Here is a 23,406-nt window from a genome sequence, read left to right on the forward strand (position 1 = left end):
AGATATAAGATGAGAAGAAAGGAGAAGAGATGAGCGGTGAGGTAGAGGAAAGGTGGAAAAGGAGTAAGGAGAGGAGAGGAGAGGAGAGGAGAGGAGAGGAGAGGAGAGGAGAGGAGAGAGAGGAGAGGAGAGAGGAGAGGAGAAGAAAGGAGAGAAGAGAGGAGAGGAGAGGAAAGGAGAGGAGAGAGGAGAGGAGAGGAGACGAAATGAGACGAGATGAGACGAGAGAAGAGGAGAGAAAAAGATGGGATGAGAGGAAAAGAAGAGAATGAAAGAACAAGACAGAAGAGAAGAGAAGAAAGGAAAAGAAAAGAAGGGAAAGGAGGCAAGGAAATGAGGGAAGGCGACATATCAACCAATACAGAGGTTCCTTATTTCGCTGTTTGATAGACACACGCTGACAGGTTTGTAAGGGTGATTGAGGAAGAGAACGCCTGACTTTCAAGAGTTGCCCAGGTCTGTACTATGAATGGCGCTTCATATAGCCACACACCACATACCAGATCACCAAACCTTTACTCTCTCAACACAGACACTATAATGAAAAGTCCACCACATCAAGGGGTGTTTTAAATGTTATTGTTCATTGTACGAGAACATTAGAAAGAGATGTCTGATGCCTACATTGAGAAACACTTCTGCGCCTCACCTTCACTACGTTCAAAGGACTCTGGTTAAAGTTACACGGCTTTTAAGTGTTTTTTTTTTATGATTCTAATGACATTAACATGAATTCTGCATTACTAAAAAGATAAACACTCTTTAAAGCACGCCTAATCATCTCTACGGCCTTTAAAAACAATAGTAGCGAGTGAAGGAATTGATGAATGAGTTGAGCGTTTCAGAATACGGGTCAAGAGTCACGTTATCAAGTCAACCCTGTTCTTGTCACTCACAGAATCTATGGGGCAGTCAACTCACTAAGTTATGAGTCACACTTCACTACTTTTTTCGGGGAAAGGGTTGTATAATGAGATATAATGATGGCCAGAAGTGTTTGGCGCGTAGTGATGGGCACAAGATTTATGGAACACGCCAACCAGAGACTCGTTTTAGAGTTGAAACAGTGACATCATCATTAATATGAAGGCTCAATGTTTTGCTAATTTTCTCATGTTTATTGGAAATAAATACTGATTCTGTGTTTTACTAATTCCTAAAAGTTTTCAACATAATGCAAATTGAGACAGTTCAATGTTAAACTGTAAAAACTGCAAAAAAAAGTACACAAATTTGTGAAATGTCTAATAAAAGCAAACTGAGATGAGGCACTATATTAAAAATAACACACACACACACACACACACACACACACACACACACACACACACACACACACGAGCCAATGATAATCTTGTAAGGCGATATATTCCCCGCTTCACAAGACTAATGATGGAGAAGATGGGTCTAACCTTGAAGCAACAGCAACATCAACAGCAACAGCAGCAGCGGCAGCAGCAGACGTAACAACAAAAGGAAATTTGTAAAAAACGACAATCTTTCGTTTGATGAACAACACTAATAACAGCTCATACACCATTACCTTCGACCTTCCAAGGACAAAATATGCAAAACGACAAAAGGAAAGAAAGAAAGAAAGAAGAAAAATGATGAACATGAGAATTCTCCAGCTTCCCGGACACAGACAAAGCCTCTGTCCGTCATCATCATGGGAATCCTCTAAACACACACACACACACACACACACACACACACACACACACACACACACACACACACACACACAGTGGCGGACCACAAAATACATGTCATAACCACTGAGGAACATGTCTATCGCTTTTTGTGACAGGCGGCGTGGTTCGTGGAGTCACCTGAAGTATTGTGCAGTGCGGCGCAATGCTAAGGTGTCAGCCTCCCGCCACTGGCCGACCAACAGCGTGGAAGAAGAAACGCCACGCTGACATACTACAATATTTGCTGTGTTAGGTAACACATGAATAAGGGATGATGCCAAACAAAAGTATGAAAAACGTCATGTATTAGTCTTGGGTTCAGTCACCTGTTTGCAAGATTCATCTTCATAGACGAGAGGAGAACGTCTCACTTAAACACAATCTGACGCAGATTACGAAAGAGAAAAACTTTTTGAACGGCGATAATTAACTGAGACTATTGGTGCATATTGAAATCTGATTCAAATAATCGTTCTTTTCTAAAGCTTTACATCTCATCTGTAATTACGCCACACACTCATCATTATACATACTTGCTAAGCCTCTGCCAAATATACATGCGGCACGGCATTCAGCAATCAATGGCATGTATCTGTACTACGCCTGAGTTTGGAAGTCATGACACTAATGCAGGTCAGTGGCCGACTTTTATGTAACATGTCAATACCATGTTCTGTTATCATTAGGGACATTCTAAGGTTTATTTTTAACCACTTCAACACAAAAAAGTAAAAACCGGCATCACGCCGTCGATCCAGAGGCCTCCTTAAACGTGGCTACAGAAATGTTCCCATCAGAACAACGTTGCAAGCCGGCTCGAGTGAAAGCTGGTCGCTGCCGGCGTGGCGGGGTGGCGGGTGCCGGATAGCAGGGATTGAGAAGGCGGTAACTGTGGTCTTCGGGCCACCACCGCCTGGGAACCCTCATCAATAATCACATTACGCGGCAGAGCTACGAGGGTACGGCGGAAGGGCCAAATAGGGGAGAAAACAAACAATTCTTAAAGTATGGCGTCTGGCTACTGTATATAATTTCAATATAATCTTCCCGTGTATGAAGTGTCTGATGCACCGCCGTAGAATCTGGTAGTGTGGTGGTTTTAAAGATAACAGAATAATTACATTGGTTCAGTGTTGCACGTGTCCCTAGTGAGTGCGTCATGTGATGGGCGGTGAAGGTCAGGATGTCAGGATGTACCACTGTGTATTCAGGCCAGGCGCTAAATGTTACTGTTCCATACATTGTTGCCGTTTTAACACTCCATCTTTGTTGAATGAAGTATCTTGCTTATACATAGGAATGCAAAGCAAAACACACTGCAAATAAGGCTTGAAGCCGTTCAGAAGTAAAGCACTCATTCAAGGGCAGCTGTTTCGCACTGTTATAACGGAGTGAGGGTTTTATGGCACATGGCTGATGACGAAGGTAAAAGTGTCTCCCACGTTTCAATGCCTGAGCGAGTGGGAAGCGTGAGCCGTGAGGGTAATGACAAGTCAAGCGTTTACTGGTTCGCTACTCGTCACTTGATCAAGCAACATAATTATGTGTTTTGGGCGACAAGTGAAGCAAGAGAGTGTGCATATCTAATCGCCCACCTCGGCTATCAGTATAGTCAGGTTTAGGCCACCTAAGTGACAAGAAAGATGCGCGAAATCTGTGGCCACATCTGCCTGTATATGTATAGCAGCGAGGGCGGGGACTGGTGTTTGTGGGGTTAGCGAGGTAGGGGTGGGCTTGGGCCGCAGGGTGCTGGATGAGTGGGTCAGCAGGTGCCCCCCTTAGCCTTACCCCGCTGCCCCAGACTCCCTCACTCTTCCATGGCGAGCAACACAAAGCGGAGCGGGCGGCACGTGGTGATCCTGCACACCAACACAAATGCAAACTTAGGTTTTCTTCAGCTAATTTTATTATTATACCAAGGAAAAGAATCCCGATTCATAAAAACAGCACAATTAACATTTTTTTCTTTCCATGTTGTTTTCCGCAATTGTGCCGCGGTGGAGCGTGTGCTTCGAGGTGTGATGCTCTCTATACTTCCGTGCCACCCAGAGGCTTCAGCAGGTTGCGGGTGTAAAGTTAAGCTGGAGTCTGTCGGATTTATTATACCTTTAGCGGTGAGGGTCAGCTCTCAGGTGGCCTCGCGCCCGTCAGTCTGACACACATGCCGTGCCTCGCCCTCTGCTTGGAGTATTAGCTGCTCACCCACGTAACCTCTTTTGATTTATTTTGATCAACATGCAGTGTATTCCCGCTGTTATTGCTGGTGTTGATGCTGTTTTAGTTGTTTTTGTTGGTGGTGGTTGCAGTATTGTTGTGTGTTGTTCCTATTATTATTAATTTTTTATGATTATTACTATTATTATTATCATTGTTATTATTATTATTATTATTATTATTATTATTATTATTATTATCACCATTATTATAATTATTACTATTGTCTATTTACTTACTTTTTCTAACTGCTGAAACGTTTTTTACTTTTCTTCTTGCAAATTTATGACGTCCAATTCTGCAACCTTTCAACTTTCACATTGAGTATTTTGAACAAAGTTGATATGGAACTCAGGGCAGAGGAAGAAGGCTTGGTGGAGAGTTGAGGCAGGTCAGAGATTGTTTTCCCCAGGTACCCAGTGATTGAGCAACTCAACGAAAGAGTGAACAGGTGGGTGAGATGTGCGCCGACTGCACCTACAGATTCATAGCCCTCGCTATACCCACTGCACCATGGAGGAACACCATTAGAAGTAGCAAAAGTATAATTGATAATGTATCTAAACTTTCCATTAGTGTACACCCCCAGTAGCAACACCCAACACCAGGCCTCCAGATCCATGCTAACATAGAGAGCATCACATGATGGCGACGAGCAGCACAAAACACAATATCATGGAGTTATAGAGGAAGAAAGTTCTAGTTAGCAAAACAACGAATGTCTACAATGAGCACAGAGAAAACCATGTCATCATTCAAAGAAAAAGAAGCAACAACTTGTCAGAACAAGCCTATGTTTCAAGAAACACCTGAGGATGGAAGGGTGGAGGAAGGGAGCGCCGACACCCATCCCATCCATCATCATCATCTTCCAGCAAGTGACAGCGACATAACGTTCCGATTCTGAAATCCAGTTGTTGTGTCCTCTAATACAGAAGTCTTGTTAGCCTCGGAGGGAAATTGTACGGCGTAACAGGCCGGACTAACTAGTGAAACAAGACCGTCACAAAACAATCTACTGAGCTCGCAATGATGACTCGGCTTTGAGGTCGTAATGGTGGCTCGGCTTCACCGGAACCTTCGCCAAAGTGTAGCTACTTCCTTGTCTTCTCAGTTTTTCAATTTTGAAAAAAGTTGCCTCCACCCCGACAAATAAAGATATATCGGTACATAGTCGTCAATTTCATGCACGATACATTCAATCAACACAGTTAACCAAGCTTCACGAACTAAAAAAAATGTCAAGAATATCCAAGACCCTGATGACAGTCATCTACCTAACCTGCAACCAATGACATGACGGGCCAGGGCTGCTGCATCTGCGGCTGCAACATCTATTATGCCCACGGCAGGGAGACGCCCACGAACTTTAGTAGACCTCGGCAATAAAATTTCTATACCGTGATTTCCGCTCCTCAACTCCTCTTAACCTCTAGAGATCTGCTGGAATGACTTCGACCGCCGCTACGCCAGCACTCCACCCACATGATACAAGGAGCCCCTCAGCCCCTGTCCATCTATACACGCTCCCTGATTTACAAAAGCTATACTCAGTTCAGTGTTCTGTGTAGCTGCGTGCGATGGATGACCAGACTAAACAATCCCCGAACAGTTTATCGCGTCATCTCCCGCTGGCAACAGGCTTGCAACCACAGCACACCTGAAGGCCGAAGGTAAAGTAAGAAAAAGGCGCCACACGAGGCCCTATTATGCACTAAAGGTCTCCGTGCCGCTTCAGTAACTTTGCCTCTGCCTCATTTCTTTGAAGATAATTTTTCCGGGAAGCCAAGGCCACTTCCAACCGGCACCCACGCACTTCACTACTCACAATGAATGTAAGATATTTAAAACAAAGATAACGAACCTCGCGATTCAATGGAACACCATCTTATGTTATATTTCCAATATCAGCACAGATCACTTCCCTTCGCTCTAAGCGCTGCTGACCACCGCAACACAATGACCTCTGATGGGCGGGGAGCAAGGCGTGGCTGCAGGATGTGGAGCATCTAATAATGCACTCCACTACCCTTGTTCAGGTCCTATGGCATGCATGAGATGCTCTCCGACTATCACTGCTTGGGTGCCTGCACGCCAAACGCAACCCCGCCTGCCTAATAACTGCACTTCCTGTGCCGTGGGACGGAGGGACGGGCAGCAGCATACAAGATTTATTATTGTTGGATGCATATCGCAAGGCGGAGGAACACACACACACACACACACACACACACACACACACACACACACACACACACACACACACACACACACACACACACACACACCTTGAAGTGGTTCCCTTTACAAATGCCACGCTATGCTAGTGTTCCCTCGAGACATCTTATAATAGCAGCCGCAGAATTTTGGTGACATGTAGGTGATTCAAAGTATCTGGATGATGAGAACGTACTGCCGAAAGTGAGAGAAAAAAAAAAAAAATTCGGGGGCAATATTCGAGTCGTCACTGCGGGTGATGGTGGCGGTCGCGTGTGAATGAAAACCAGAGGGATGCAGTGAATGGTAGAAACCCGCCTTCCTTTCAGCGACTCAACCGCTTGGTATCGCAAGTGTCACTTCATGTTCGCTTTTAAAGAAACTTTACCTACTGCCAAAACAGGTGAATTGTATTTTGTCTCATTATTCCTGATCACTAGTGTGTAACTATCCGCACCGTGGGTCCCTAGCACATAGTTCTTATTATACGGAGGGTGATTCCTGCTCATACTTGATATCTAATTACACAGCCGAGTGAGCACGACCAAAGCATGTCGACGCGGGGCTGCCAGGACCCGTAAGATGCCGCCGGTGCACCCTGTGGCTATGGGAGAGTCGCTTCGCATGCACACCAGTAACACAGCGGCGGCAAGAACCCTCACCTTATACACGGAGCTGCATTATATGAAGGCATCCATCTCGTAATTTTCATAACACTGGCGTGTGGATAATGAGTATAGCGTCATCTGTCACATGTGGGTGACGACAAGCTACGGCAGCCCATTGCATTATTACCGAAGTGAATACAAGTGATAAAAAAATTTCCAAACGTAAGCAACTCTTGGTACGTCAGTTAACACGAACCCTGGGGGGACAGACAGCGATGCATCTCATCGCTTCCCACCACCGACAAGAAAATAGAAATTGGACTTTTTACTTCTAGAAGTTAACAAAGCTAAAAAAAACTGTGAGGTGCTGCAGGCCCTCACGGAGACTGCGGCCTCGAGGGGTCCCGGCACTGCTGGGGGCGGCGCACCAACAGCTCAGCCTTGACACTAAGTGCAGCGAACATTTTGTTGCCACACCACGCGTTCTCTCAGTCATGGAAAGCAAGATCATTGGCGCCCACAGGAGAGCGGAAGAAATCCTCATTAACTAAGAGCTGGCATAAATTTTTGGATATGGTATTCACATTTTCAAGTGACGGTGCCTTTAGCTGCCTTGTGTCACAACATTTAGGTATTTCTAGAACTTTTAATAACAATAAATGGTACTTTAAGTCTTTAGGAACATCATTATTATCATCATTTTCGTTTAACGCCCACATTTTATCATTTAGGGTGGGAACAAATTATGTAAGAAATATCTACTACAGCTTCCTTCACCTGAAGGAGTCTCGGAGGTGATCAGTGATATGCAGTAGCCTGGTGAGAGCACAGTAAAATGCGCGCACGCACGCACGCACGCGCGCACGCACACACACACACACACACACACACACACACACACACACACACACACACACACACACACACAAAGATGATGATGATGATGATAGAGGCGATGAAATTCCTCCTCCTCCTCCTCCTCTTCTTCTTCTTCTTCTTCTTCTTCTTCTTCTTCTTCTTCTTCTTCTTCTTCTTCTTCTTCTTCTCCTCCTCCTCCTCCTCCTCCTCCTCCTCCTCCTCATCATCATCATCATCATCATCATCATCATCACTACCACCACCACCACCATCACCACCACCACTACCACCAGCATCATCATTCTAAGCACCACACAAAGAGCGGCTGGCACAACACTCAAGCCTCAGCCTGGGTGTGGCATGCACGGTTCGTAGGGTACTCACTACACAGGTGTTTGCGTCCCATCACGTACCTGCAAAGAAAAACAATTATTGTGATATAACATTCGCAAGTAAATATTTCTTATAAATCAGTTTCCCTGTAACTGACCATAAATCCCTTCAAGGTATCAAATTATTGGCTTGTGTGCTAAATAATTTTGAAATTTTCAGAAAGGATTTCCTGCAGCAGGTGAAAGCCTTGTTGGCGCCGCGGGGTGCAGCACCAAGGCGGCGAGGTGGCAAAGCAGCAGCATTACCTCGACCAGCTGTGCGGAGGTGATGTACTCTGTCTGGTTGTTGTTGGTGTGCTGCAGCACCACCTGCTCCACGCCGCGCTCCGCCTCGTCCTCCTCCACCACCTTGCGGCGGCAGCAGAGGAGCTTGTCGAACATGTCCGTCTTGATGAACATGGTGCACCGCTACTCTCACTCTCACTCACTTCACACTGAACGGTACCTTGTCACCAGTACCCGTGTGTTTGTATGTCTGCCTGCCTGCTGTTCCTTTCCACTCACTCCCTCAAACATGCTACCCGAATGTCCCCTACCGCCATGACACTTGGCACCACACGCCGTTGATTTATTCAGGCATCATTGTTATCTCTGAAAGTGTATAACGGTGCTCCGTCATCACACCATCCCGGCAACACTACACAGGAAGCACAACAATGGTCATCATGTCATGTTATGCACTAAATATACACATTAAATAAAAGCCGCCGCAAACACTTGACGCTCCTCGACGCGGAACACTGAGCCTCTGCCCCAGTGCGTGTCCTTGCCGCTCCTTGGATGAAGACTGGGTCACCACACAATGCACACTTCATGGCCGAGTACCACGCAAATACAATATATTAAAAAGCAAACATGTAACAAGATATACACAAAAAGAAGGAAAATAACTAAAATCTTCGTAGTTAAAAAAAAAAAAGTTGGAAAATAAAAACGAAAATGCGAATAAGTAAAATATCTTGCACACGTGTATGCAGATGAGCATATTACACTAGTAGGCCCGACTGATGCCCTCCCGTAGATACATGCCTGTCAGTCATATGTTTTGCTGTAATTTGTTCTGGAATTATAATCTAAGCAAACCCAATACTTCCTTTCCCACTCTCCATCCCCAACTCCCCATACAAGCTCATCGTAAATGTTTGCCGCGGCAGCTTTCGGGCAGAAGAAGAAGAAGAAGAAGAAGAAGAAGAAGAAGAAGAAGAAGAAGAAGAAGAAGAAGAAGAAGAAGAAGAAGAAGATCAACAAGAACGACAAAAAAATCAATAAATAAAAAAAAAAAAAAAAGAGAAGAAAAAAATGCCTATTTAAGGAATACTCGCACACAAGCAGTGACGTTTTAACTGGATGGACAGATATCGTTGCGCGGAGGATAGCGGCGGTTATGGTAAGGTTAGATCTCCAAGGCCTGGCCTGCCTGACACCGCCTCGAGCAGCGACGTTGTTGGCAGGGTAGGCCTAACTAACCCATCCATGGGTGGGTCACATATTTCAATGACAGCCTGGGGGTTCACCGGGGGTTACAAAGCCTGGTTATATTTGCCCATTAAATGCACCCAGGAGGGAATGCTGGACCAGAGAGAGAAACAGAGATATGTGTGTGTGTGTGTGTGTGTGTGTGTGTGTGTGTGTGTGTGTGTGTGTGTGTGTGTGTGTGTGTGTGTGTGTGTGTGTGTGTGTGTGAGAGAGAGAGAGAGAGAGAGAGAGAGAGAGAGAGAGAGAGAGAGAGAGAGAGAGAGAGAGAGAGAGAGAGAGAGAGAGAGAGAGAGAGAGAGAGAGAGAGAGAGAGAGAGAGAGAGAGAGAGAGAGAGAGAGAGGAGTAACAATATGACATGTAATTCCACCTATTGCCTTTCATAATAGCACCAACAGTGAGTCGGTGGCTTCATGGCGGGAGAAAGCGAGGAATGAGGCAAGCGTGAGGTAGAAAGCTGGTGGGGGCGGGTCGGGGCAGCGAGGCACACAGCACCAAGCCGTCCCTCATGGGCTGGGAGCACGGGCCTCACTCCGCCCCCACCCACACACACACACACACACACACACACACACACACACTCTACATAGCATCACATTCCTAGGACTGATAATGTAACGGAATCTAAAAAATAGCACCTGTTTCCCTCTAATGTTTGTGACTTTACACAATCTTCACAAGAACACTGAATTTTGGCCTTAATGATCTGTGCTATCTTTCATCAGCTGTACTCGTCTCCTTATGGCAACTCCGGGACGCTTGAAAGACGTGGGCACTTAGGAGCAGGATAACAATTCAGCGACCACAGCACGGAATGACCACGCTTTCTGATACACCTCTCAGATAAAGCCTCATCTTTGAGTGGTGTTTAGTGACTGAATTTACACAATAATGACTCCTTATCGCCAACACACCCCAAACGCTTATCACATCATCCATCGCCTTGAGCTGGTCTGCCTCCATCCAAGCCAACAAAGTGGAATCATAAATCAAGACTCTGAGGGTGTCATCACTCGCTACAAGCCCATGAAGTAACCACCTGAAGAGTCTAGACTGGAACACCCTTGAGTTGCGTGATAACCCTCTGAACCTAAACACAATACCATGATACTGCACATGGCGGCATAATAACACCTCAGGCAGCCATTGTTGAATTATACCACTACAACCTATGGATAACCTCAATACCTTCACACAAGAACATTATTTTGTATCAGCAAAACTGCCCTCAACAATGGTGTACTCGATATCCGTTCCCACTTCCCTAACAAAGCCTCTAATCAACCAAACCACCCTCGTGTCCTTGTTTACCTATAACCATGTGAGACAATGGTTAGTCGACAGGGCAGTAAGTATCCATACCATTACATCGCACCAGTGACACCACAGGACCCCGCTACCTTTACTGTGAATCCTGCTGAAACAGTACAATCCTCACTATTGCTGAATTGTGTGTGTGTGTGTGTGTGTGTGTGTGTGTGTGTGTGTGTGTGTGTGTGTGTGTGTGTGTGTGTGTGTGTGTGTGTGTGTGTGTGTAAGTCGCAACAAAGAGAAGAGGAATACGACAGGAATGAAACTTTGCCATCCTGCAAACGACGCGTTGCTTGAAAACGTTCACAAGCATCAACAAACGCATCGGGGAGACTTTCCATTGAAAAGGACTCACACACACACACACACACACACACACACACACACACACACACACACACACACAGCTGAGCAACATCTCCAAAAGTCACAGCCATCTTCACTGTCACGGGCGATGTACTGAAGATAATAAGGCTAAACACGCCAGGTACAGGGGGGGGTGTGACCTCCCTCCTCACGTGTGTCCATCTGACCGAGAAATGGACCGGTATAAGAACAAAAACTCAAGAGACTGCAAGACACAGTCGCCTTATACAAGATTGTTCGTGTATGTGTAGCACAGTCTGTTATCATTAGGTATCCAAACATTTATCTGTAGGCTTTGTGATTTCCTATATTTATATACAATGTGATTCGCGAAGTAGACAGATATGCAAATAACTAGATGCGATAGACGGACAGACAAGCTACTCAATAAATATCTATGAACTAGTTCCTGGTTACCTCGTTCTTAAATCTAAATTGCATCCAAGCTAAACCCATTACTGATAAGCCCATCTTGTGCGTACAGGTACAGTGCTACATCATGGCAAAAAATAAGACTTATTTACGTCTAATTTGTTAGGTTCCTTTAACCATCTAAGGACCATCTTCTTATTTTCTCCTTCACCTTTGGCTTTGACAAAGAAGGCAAATTAAGGCGTTTTAGTTTTAGTCCCTTACTATATGGGTAAATTTATCTTTCAATTATTAAATATAGCCATCTCTACGAACTAGACAGTGTGTGTGTGTGTGTGTGTGTGTGTGTGTGTGTGTGTGTGTGTGTGTGTGTGTGTGTGTGTGTGTGTGTGTGTGTGTGTGTGTGTGTGTGTGTGTGTGTGTGTGTGTGTGTTACAGCATATGGAGTGAAGGAAGAATAGGTAGGAAGTGGAAAGGCGAGACTCAAGATGAGTGTGCACCTCAGGCAAGGCAGGGAATAGCAGTGCGGTGACTCATGCAGTGATACGTAGTGTGTGTATATATATATATATATATATATATATATATATATATATATATATATATATATATATATATATATATATATATATATATATATATATATATATATATATATTCAAAAGTAATAAGTAACACGAAGATACAAATTTCTTTACCTTCATTTGGAGAGAGAGAGAGAGAGAGAGAGAGAGAGAGAGAGAGAGAGAGAGAGAGAGAGAGAGAGAGAGAGAGAGAGAGAGAGACTCAGTGCATCTTCCCCCAGTGAGAGCGTCTTGGCGCTGCTCCCTGGTGACGCCCCGCACCATGGCAACGGGGAGCCCGGAAGAAGACTACCCAGAGACACATCACTAAAGGGAATGGAGGAAAGCAGGGAAGGAAGAAGGAGTGCACATCAAGCAGTGGCATGGACAATGACACATGTCTTGTTTCCGACATACTCAGACCAAGACACCGTCCCCAGCAATAACACCTGCTAACATCACAGCACCACCAGTCACCACCAACAACACACACACACACATTCCGGCATCAAAACAATGACCAACAATTCCACCTGACAGCACCCCCTACAACTTCCCTCCCAGCCATGGCCACCACGCTTCCCATTCTGACAGCAGCAGCGGACCTCGTGTGTTTACTAAAGCGTCCCGTCCGTCCTTCTCCAAACTGAGGAGTGCAAGCGGTGTGGACAAAAAACAGCCAATGACGCGTCCAGGAGCTGCTGCTTCTCGCCGCGGCCCGGGATGGTGGCTCGGCTGTTAGCATTCCTCACGCGCTTTTTTCGGTGTGACCCACAAACACACATCTTCCATGCCCGTCCGTCCGCCCGCCCGCCTGCCAGCCTCCAGACCCTCTCCCCCTTCCCCCAACCCACACAACCTCGCTCACCCAAGGTACGCTCTCTCTCTCTCTCTCTCTCTCTCTCTCTCTCTCTCTCTCATCTAAACAAATGGCTCATAATTCAGAGTAATGTCTATCCGTGTGGTGTGAGGAAGCAGCTCTAGGATTATACAGATAGAGGATAATGTAGGATACAAGTTCTTTCTCCTCCCCCTTCTTCCCCTTCCTCCCCTCCCTCACCTCCTTCCTTCCTCCTCTTACTACTCTCCCCTGCCCAAACGCAAACCTGGTAAGGACAAGTCGGTCAACAAACACTATTGTGCATCAACTGTTCATCCATCCACGGCCACAAGAATTCAGACCATCTGTAAAAAATATCACCTATGTAAATCAATTGATGGAATAAAAAAGTTTAGAGTTTACGACAAAAATCTGACTGGATGATTTTCTCTTATCTATAAATGTGTAATGTTATGTTCAATGTTATTTCGACAAAGACAGCAATACAAAGGCTTTTCTTGCACTGCACTATCACCAATCACATTCACAATACGCATAGCACATTCTGGAACATATACTGTGTGAACGTTACGGAGAAGAGTCCTCATCTGTTTACCTCTCCACCACACTCTCCACCAAAAAAAAAAGAAACCCGGTCCTTGCCAAGTCACTGTAGAGAATTGCGGCGGAAACCTGTCATCACGCATACCACAGTTTATTTACATCGCACTTCTCCTCCTCCTCCTCCTCCTCCTCCTCCTCCTCCTCCTCCTCCTCCTCCTTCTAGCCGAGCCGTCGCATGACAACTCCAAGCCCACGTGGGTAAGCGAAGGATGTTCGTACCTCTGTCCCTATTAGCAGCTTCCAAGACAAGGTAGCGCAGCAGGACAGTACTTGCAACACCACACCTGCTGCTGCTGCCACGTGGCTGCCTGACCCTTCGTGCATCGCTTGGCTACAGTACAGACGCTCCTCTCACAGACCTTTCTCCGCAGTTAATTACGTAGTTGTGTTACTCGTAGTGTGTGTTATTCTTTGCTGCTGATGATAATAATAATGATGATGATGATGATGATGATGATGATGATGGTGGTGGTGGTGGTGGTGGTGGTGGTGGTGGTGGTGGTGGTGGTGGCGGCGATAGTATTACTACAGCCTATGTTGCTGTTGTTATTGGTGGCGGTAACAGAGGTGTTCCTTCTACTATGACTACTGATATACTTACTACTACCAGGAAAACAATTTCAACAAACACTATTACTACTGCTACTTCTACTCCTACTACTACTACTACTACTACTACCACTATTATTACCACCACCACCACCACCACCACCACTAATAACAATCAGTAACAGCACAATCAATCCTCCAAGTTGGTGAGAGTACAAAGCACGCCTTGATCTCTCTGAGCCTCGCACCACCGCGCCACAATACAGTCACCTTTCTGAATAAGGCCGCTGATGAGTCCACGGTTGGCGCCTCACTTTCCCAGGAGGTCAATCAGAGCCGAACCATCATTCTTCCACCAACAGACAGCTTAAGGGCGTGACCTCTCCACTACTATTCTCCCACACTCCACGTCGCTTTCCTCTCTCCCTCTCCCGCTCACTCTTCCCTCCACTCCTAACCCCTCAGCTTCCGGTGGGATGAACGGCGCTTCCACGTAAAGTTATTGTTCCTCCAAATTGCCCCTGTCCAGACTTCCCTCCGCTGCGCCAGTGTCCAGATGTTACTTGACTTCCGTGCGAATGAGGCTCGTGTTGTTTGGAAACACTTTGGATCTTTAAGAAGACTATTTTTAAAAGTTATACTCGTATATGCACAGTGAGCATTATTCGGGTTATGAACTCTCACTCGAAAACTCCAATACATTTTCCAGTATAGCTTGTTTAAAGTAGTCGAAGTAAAGCGCTGAAATGCTTAGAAATATAGTTCTGAGAAAAGAAAGGAATACTGTACGAGTTCTAGCTCACATGAGGCAACGTCCTCCGCCACCCCACCCACGACACTTGAGCGCGCAAGCATGAAAATGCAAAATACTGCTGACATAAAAACGACTCCCCTAACTTCCTCTGAGTTACTTTCACTTCCATAACGTCCTGCCTTTAGTGTTTTTCTGTGCATTTCCTTACGTTCCAAACACTTTCCTCCTAACTCTTCCCTTGACCCCTTGCTCATTTTCGCCGCGTGGAAGCTGCGCGGACCCTTCACCCGAGACATTTCCTTTACAGCTGGAACGTGAGGTAGAGGCATCATCACCACGACAAACACACCTGATGACTGTCACTGCTATCAGTCCGACACGCTCGAGGATGTTATGACAACGTGTTCACCGCAGCGAGAGCATTCGCGTCCCAAGGAAGGACTCGGCCTATCCCGGAAGCTGTGAGAGTCATCTTGACAAAGACAGCCATTCAGTTCTGTCTGGTTCCTTCCGCTTACAACGGTTTCAGTCTGCGGTGCGTGGAGGGAAGCCTTGAGAGGGCGTGTTCAGCTGTATAGATAATATCGTAGCAAATCGGTCACCGTATGGCCAGGGGGAGGGGTGGGAAAAGACATTGGACAAGTATGACATGTCAAGATAGGGAGCATCCTGGAGTTCATGCTGGACGCATTTAAATATCACATGTCCTCTTGACCAGGTGTGTGTGTGTGTGTGTGTGTGTGTGTGTGTGTGTGTGTGTGTGTGTGTGTGTGTGTGTGTGTGTGTGTGTGTGTGCGCATTCCTCTTTAACTGAACAAGAAGAGAAGCAAGCGAAAGTGATTGAAAGAATCAGCCATATCCTTTTCTTCTTCTATTACTTAATCACGTCATCAACCACCTGTTGTAAGCCGATGATTGATTGCATGATGCAAAGCAGCACTTCCCGCTGCTAGTCTGAAAATCTCCAGGTAGTGCAAGACAGAGGCCGGTGGGAGTTGGAAATGGTTACTGTTCCCTCAATACTTCCCTCTCCGCAAGTGGTGAAATGCGTTAGGGTTAAATGCACTGGATGGAAGAAAAAAGAAGGGTCCGCAAATTACCGTTCCATAAAGGAAAAATGTAGAGAAATCGCCAACCGTGTAAGGATTTATGGACGACCACGTGTCTGAACCCAGCAATTAGGTTGCCTGGCTCACTGCTACACGGCAAACACTACAAACACAACCTGAACAACAGGGGAAAAACAATCACGAAATAATGTCCAGTAGAGGGAACATAACAACAAATATTAGCATTCGTACTGAATATGAAAACACCTTAAGCAGCAAACATAAGGGAAAAGTTAAGTAGAATAAATCCATCTTAAATACCAAAGCAAGAACGAAAATAATAACGCTACACGAAAACCAAACATAATTACAAGAATAAAGTAGTTACAATTTCAATAACATCATCTGCATACGAAACTGAATAAGGAAAAACGTTATAAAATACAAAATCCAATCCGAACACTCATTTCTAAATATCTTGTGTTCTTAATAGTGAGCTTCAAAACAAAATTAGACAAATTTAAAGAAGAGGATGGCAGACGGAAACAGGTATAGTTATATGTATGTTTTGTACAGAGGCTGTCACTTAAAAGGCCGGATGACTTCTTGCAATTTATTTTATTTTTTATGTTATCTTAAAATATTCTTTTATTTTACTTATGTTATCTTAAAAAAAATATGTTGGGCTCTCTTCTTTTCTTCTATCTTCTCTTTTTCTATGTTCTTTCTTATATTTCCTTGTAATGTAAGTCTACCACAAAAACACTAGCAATGAGCACAGTCAGTCTCTCACAACTAACCTCTGACCTCATCACCAAGAAGCGGAGGTAAGCATCTTGGGGATACGCATCTTCCACACACCTTGAACACCTGCACCTGTACCTGCACCTCCAAGCCTCCACACACCACCCCTTCCATCCCTACACCACCAAGACCACACCTTCCACTCACACCACCGCATCCCCCTACGGCGTGTCTCCAAACACACAGCCCCAGCCAAAGTCCTGCTCCTCCAAGTACCAACACCTCCTCCTCCTCCTTCTCCACCTCACTGCCGCCACACCCTTCCACTGTTATTCCTCACCCTAACTCCTGCCTGTTGATGTGTTAAGGCGCAATAGCGGAAAATGTTCAAGGAAATTCAGAGAGAGAGAGAGAGAGAGAGAGAGAGAGAGAGAGAGAGAGAGAGAGAGAGAGAGAGAGAGAGAGAGAGAGAGAGAGAGAGAGAGAGAGAGAGAGAGAGAGAGAGAGAGAGAGAGAGAGAGAGAGAGAGAGCAGAACCATGCCCTCATTAATAAGCACAGGAATGCAAAACGACAAGATGAAGGGCTTTCGTTTCCTCAATATTACTTTACATAATTTTCTTCCTCCTGAGTCTTAGAGCGCTTAACAGCAGACAAAGAAGGGATCCCCAACCGACACCTTCCCATCACGCACAGGAAAAGAAAAAAAAATATATATATATAGCTTTAGATATAATAACCACAACTAACTCATAACGCTCCAGATAACAAAAAAAAAAAAAAAAAAAAAAACGTACGAATTACATGACGAGAAAACCTGTATTCATTAAAATAACTCCAGAAGAACATGGTATTTGATCTTGAGAGGACGGTGTGGGAACGCGCATTTAATTTTCATATCGTCTTCTTGGTACGCACGGTTAATTAATACCAGTTTGTTCTTTATGTGGAATAAAATTATTAATGGAGCCGTCATTGGTAGGTACTCGTGCTATGTATCTGTTTCTGTGTAAGTAATGATCGTAATAACTTCCTTGGTTTCTTTAACATCAGTAGCTTTTTTCTGCTTTATTCGGTCATCCTGGTATGCATAATATCCATATCTATGTGCAACAATAAGAAATGACAACAATAACTTTCTCTGTATCATCATCAATAGCTTTTCTTTTTGCCTGCTCTATACAGCCGCCCCAGGCACGCATCATGGCCCTGTTTGTGAGTAGGAATGATGATGACACACTAACTTTTCCCGCCACTTCTACTCCTGCACCCTACGACCCAAGCAGTAACGTGGACGCCTTCCCTCGTAAAGGCCATTGCAGATCTCAGCAACGCGTAACTTCCGCCACGGGATGAGTGTCTTAGAGCAGAGGGAGTGACCTTCAAGCTTTGAGGGACGGGTAGTGGAGCCTGACGAGGATGTGGGTCACACTCCTGTAAGCTGCTGCTGCCCGTCCCCCGCCGCCAGCCAGCCAGCCACCTTGCCTCGTTGCGCCTCGCCCCTCACACTCACACCCTCCCAACACATGCCACCTCCACGCCAACGCCAACGCCGCAATTGTTCTGTCACATTACCACTTACACATCCATTGCGCCTTGATGCTAATGCAGACAGCAATCACTCACTCACTCACTTCCTCACTAACTTACTAACACACACACACACACACACACACACACACACACACACACACACACACACACACACACACACACACAGTAATTTCCTTCCCTCACAGAAAAAAGAAAAGAAGAAAAATACATGAAAAGTTTCTTTCCCTGCCCTCCCAACACACCACCACCACCACCAGCAACAACAAGGAAAACCCTCAGCTTGAACGTTAAACCTCACCCGGACATCACAACAAACGTCCGAGGCTCCGTGCCCTGACGCAAGCCAGCTCACTCTTGAATGTCAACACCAATGCGTCGTGAGGTGCATGAAGACTCATTATCGCGGGTCACTGGCTGCATGTCACTTCAACACCAACAATTACTGCGCGCTGTTGACTACTGACTCCAATTTTTTTTTCTTTTTCTGCCTGACGATTATTGGAACAAAGTAGATAGGTTTAGTTTTTTTTTTTTTTTTTTTTTTTACTTCTTATGTAGATTAAGATCAAATGACTTGAACAAATTCTTTTCTATCCATACTAGGCGTCAGGATAAAAGCAAAAGGAACAGCAGTTCATAAAGGTCTGAGCGTTTGTTTATCATTCGGCAAGAACACACCACAGCAGCTCCTACTGGACATGTTATGAACAAGTCTGGAGAGAATAAGTGGTAAAATATCACCTCCCTGTCGGCACCAGTAACTGTTTACTGTATCAAAGCGTGTCTAGTAAGTGGTCCTCCTCAGGCATCTGATTGACACCTTGCCGCCAGTGATGGATGCCACGCAATGTACATAATCTACCAATTTACTTTTTTGCTATCTATATTATCACTAAAATTCGAGTTTTCGGATTTGAATCGGCTATAAAATATAAATTCAATGTTCTTGACTTGACCCGTCTGATGACCTCCACCAAATACTGGATATATATCACAAACAGCCTCCTAAGGGCCAACTTTTTTTTCTTTTTTGACAAACTGCTTTGACAACCCTCCAACGCCTGACATCAATCCATTCACTAAATAACAGAGACTGTCCATCATAACCACAACAAAAGCCACAATACACGAGGTGGAGGGGAAGCAGAACCACCTTTACTTTTACGTAAGTGTCGATGTGAACCAGAGAATTATCCGAGACGGTGGTGGCTGACGAGACGGGAGGGCAGTATAGGCGATGGTGTAGTTCCGGGGTGGAGTTGGGGGTCGCTGGGCTGGTAGAGCGGGTCTTGGGGGAGTGGGAGGGGGCTGGGCATGGGGCCACTGACACACTTCTGGGGTCGCGAAAGTTAGGTTGGTGGCCGCTAGCGGAAGGTTCGTAGCGACACCAGAGCTGCCAGCATTACCCACTTTGGTCTTGGCAGCCTCTATCCCACTGCCCACTGCCTACCACAGGGGAACGGCATGTTGGTACTACTATTGTCTCCACTAAGAAGGCCTCTCTCTCTCTCTCTCTCTCTCTCTCTCTCTCTCTCTCTCTCTCTCTCTCACACACACACACACACACACACACACACACACACACACACACACACACACACACACTTTACATGATACCGATATTCTTCCGTGGAAAAATGCCCACAAAGTCCGGACATCATGACCTCTGACAAGAACACATAAAATTACTAGTAGAAAGGAGACAAAGAAGTCACCTTCCTGCTCAACAGCGGGTTCAGGTCAGCCTTTTGCTTGGGCCTCACGCAGGGCACAGGCCAGCGCCTCGGGCCTCGTGTCCCACTGGCCCACACAGGACGGTGCTCGCTGCCCTGCCTTCCTACAACACTGTGGCCTTGAACTCATATTGTAATATGAAGAAAGTCAAAACATAAAAAAGTAAGAATGAGGAACTCCCATCAACAATTAGCAAGATTACACAATGATAAACACCTACATTCATGGTGGTAATGAAAATAATCGTAGAGACTGAGGCAGCTGAGCGCAACATTATTAAATATACCACAAGACTACAAAGAATGTTTTAACGGTGTGGCGTCACTGAGCCAGCCCATCACCACTTGGAAGGCTACTTATGGTCGCATCGACATCTAGCCATAGTATGCATATAAATAACGCTAATATGTAGGTCAGTAGGTACTCTTGCTATACACTGATAAATCTGACATTTGTTCTCCCTAAAAATACCGAACACAGCCTTAGCGCTTTGAAGAGTGTTCCACTCAGTTGTAGAAAAATAGAGATTAGTAATTCCCGAAAGATAATACAATGCATGACTGTATGTATACTCCAGTATGCCGTGCATTCACCATCAATATCGTCACCACCATTTATTATTACATGAATGAAAACTTCAAGAAATAGCGCAAAGCCTCGGGGCACAACACTGCACATTTCATAAGATTGTTGTGCCTTGGTGTGCACAGTCCCTATATATAGCCCAAGGACAGCAAGACGCCAATAACACTAACACATCTTATATAAGTTATAAACTAGACACGCAAATAACTGTCAAGACATACAGCAATTGAGAAAGAATTACAGTACGGAGGTTTACATGTGGGCACTATTACGGCATGTAGGGATTCCATTCTCCCTCTCAGCTTTCCCATCATAGACTCGGAATTCCATGCTTCTTTAGTATAACGCTTCTCTTTCACGGCGCGTGTGTGTGTTTGGAGGCATGGAAAGGTCATGTGACGTGCGTTCGTTTGTATTGCATGCCACACATTCTGAGAAGAGCCGCGAGCTACACAGTATAAACAGGCCAGTAATGTCCAACTATCTGATTCTTTGGACCATTCAATCAAACAACTATTACTATTCTTACGAAGAACCTTACTGACTATAAAATAGTAGTTTTTTCTTTCTTAATAGATTGTGACTGCATGACAAAAACTTTCTTGATAATCTGAGAAATATTTAAATATCAAATTCTTGGCGTATGCAAAATAAAATAATGAAGGAAAGGAGAGAAAGGATACATACAAACGAATGTAAGAAATGCAGAACGAATGAAAGAAACTAAAGAAGAAAAGACAAGACTGGAAACAGGAAATTTTTGTGAAAATCTACAAAGGTTGAAGACACTGGTCTTGTGGCTAAAATAAAAAAAACAATTACCATCCTACAGGCGCGCACACACGCACGCGCACGCACGCACGCACACACGCACGCACGCACACACACACACACACACACACACACACTGCCCGGACACCAGCGTGAGTGCGTGAGTATACGTATGTGGGGCAACAAGTGCTGCCATGCCGAGCTTTCCCTGCCAGTCTCCTCCCCTTCCCTCCCTCTCCCTTAAAACCGGTCCTCGCTACCGCATTTACCTGCCTTAGCTTTCCTATTTTACACGCACGTCAAAAAATGTCCGAATAGCAGCATCACGTGGCAAGCCATCACGTGCCGGACCAAAGATATGCGACACAAACACTATAAGTTGATCTTGAAGTCTGTTTCCCTCCCACCACTTTTAAAATCATCTCTCCCATGTGAAAGTTACGACTTGCTGCGGTAGCACGAAGCAACAGATTGTAAACACTGCAGACTGTGATGTGCAGTGTGTGTGTGTGTGTGTGTGTGTGTGTGTGTGTGTGTGTGTGTGTGTGTGTGTGTGTGTGTGTGTGTGCAGAGCCGCTCCTCCACGCTGGCGGGGGTGTGATGAGGAGTGATGAAGTATGAAAATGTGAAATTATGGTTAGCGGCGATGAGCAGTAAGAGGCATGTCTGTCGGCCTCTATTACTAGCATTTCCTTACGTTTCTTTCTGTCACTGCCACCTTAACGCCACTTCCGGAACGAGCGATGTATTCCGCTACGTTAAGCTTTTTATTACACAGTTCACACACACACAAGATTACTTCAGTATCTCGACACGACATCCCTAAAACTCATCGCCAACAGCTTCACAACAATACTCATAGATATTCTTTGCGCCAGTGTCCAGTTCAATGGTGAAGCAGCGCCGTGGCCTGGGCAGGTGGCAGCGGTTCTCTGCCCATGAACTTGAACCTGGCACTCCCGCTGCACTTTCCTTTCCTGTAGCACGGCAACACGTGGCACGGCAAACCTTCTACACTCAATCCTGAAATAGCGCACATTTTTTTTTCTCTCTCATTCACACTTATAGACAACAGGATGATGTTCGCAACTTTCCAAGCTAAGTGTTCTTTGTACACATGTACGTACATACAAGGGTGTCCACTTTGTTAATTCACTTGTGTTCACACTCGTCACTCTACAGTTTCCAAGCTAGTCATTATTCACATCGTGTAAGAGAACACTCACGCCACAAGACAGCCGCTCTGTTATCGGCGCGACTGTACCGAGCACACAGCGTCTGGTAAGCGCGGAGCAATGCCGGTGGTAACTATGAGGCAGGTGTGCGTGCTCCGGCGGGGCTGCGAGGAGACTGAGGTGAGGGTCCAAGCGTCCCGCGACCCGCCGCAGCGCTGGCTCAGGTGAGAGTCGATGCGACTCTCCACCCACCCCCCGCCCAATCTCCCCAGTGCCTCTCCCAAGCGGCCACCAACCCTACAAAAGTGGCGTCCATCTCAGGTCCATTCCTGCACACTCATCACCTCTAGCTTCTGACTCATATTTTTAAGGTTAGTGCATTTCTACTCCAGTTTGCATGTCAGGAGTAATATCCGAGCAAGACAACTCTTGACAACACGTTCATTAAATGTTTTGCCTAAGGACAAAGAGCTTGATAAAACACTCCAAATGAGTTTGCTAAATGCATCCAAACAAAACTATTTTCATTCACCAAGACACCATCACAGTAGTAGGCCAGCCATGTCTCGCCTGCAGGTGTACTCCAAGACAAGGCCCTGATGAGTGAGAGGCACATCCCGTGCAGTGCCCCTCTCCACCACGAGTACGCCGCCAGCTTCCTGCAGCCTACAACACCCACCGCTGGGATCTCGTCACTACCCCAAACCCCAACTGAGCATCAAACCTGTGTGGTGACGGTGATCCTCTGGTGACCTGAGCAGTGTGATCACAAGGCAGGTGAAGTTACTCAATATTTAATTGAAAATCTGGTAACATAGTACTGAACACACTGGCTCCTTATCTTACTTAGTGTCCTCCAAAGTTTGACTTATGTCGAAGTCCCTCCCACAAAGAGATGCCTCTCGGGTCTCGGGTCAAACATACGGTGCTCAGGACTAGCTATGCAACAGTGATCTAAGGCCGTGCTGCCTCAGCCAGC

The 23,406-nt window shown here is 45.6% G+C and overlaps 1 protein-coding gene across 4 annotated transcripts in view; it reads right to left on the reverse strand.

The window, feature by feature from the left end:
- LOC123518191 (proteoglycan 4-like) overlaps nt 1-23,406 on the reverse strand; it is a 316,782-nt gene that overhangs the window by 105,207 nt on the left and 188,169 nt on the right. Inside the window, exons 1-2 of one of the 4 annotated variants that reach the window (XM_045278883.1) lie at nt 22,479-22,613; nt 8,230-8,574 (exon numbers count right to left, since the gene is read on the reverse strand). The exons of 2 other annotated variants lie outside the window; for them this stretch is intronic. In XM_045278883.1, coding sequence (XP_045134818.1) covers nt 8,230-8,382 — 153 coding nt within the window. In that variant the 5' untranslated portion in view covers nt 8,383-8,574; nt 22,479-22,613. Of the gene's footprint in view, nt 1-8,229; nt 8,621-22,478; nt 22,614-23,406 lie in introns of those variants that run through there. One more of the 4 variants, XM_045278884.1, reaches the window with a different exon arrangement.

The sequence above is a fragment of the Portunus trituberculatus genome, chromosome 43, assembly GCF_017591435.1.
Source record: "Portunus trituberculatus isolate SZX2019 chromosome 43, ASM1759143v1, whole genome shotgun sequence".
NCBI lineage: Eukaryota > Metazoa > Arthropoda > Malacostraca > Decapoda > Portunidae > Portunus > Portunus trituberculatus.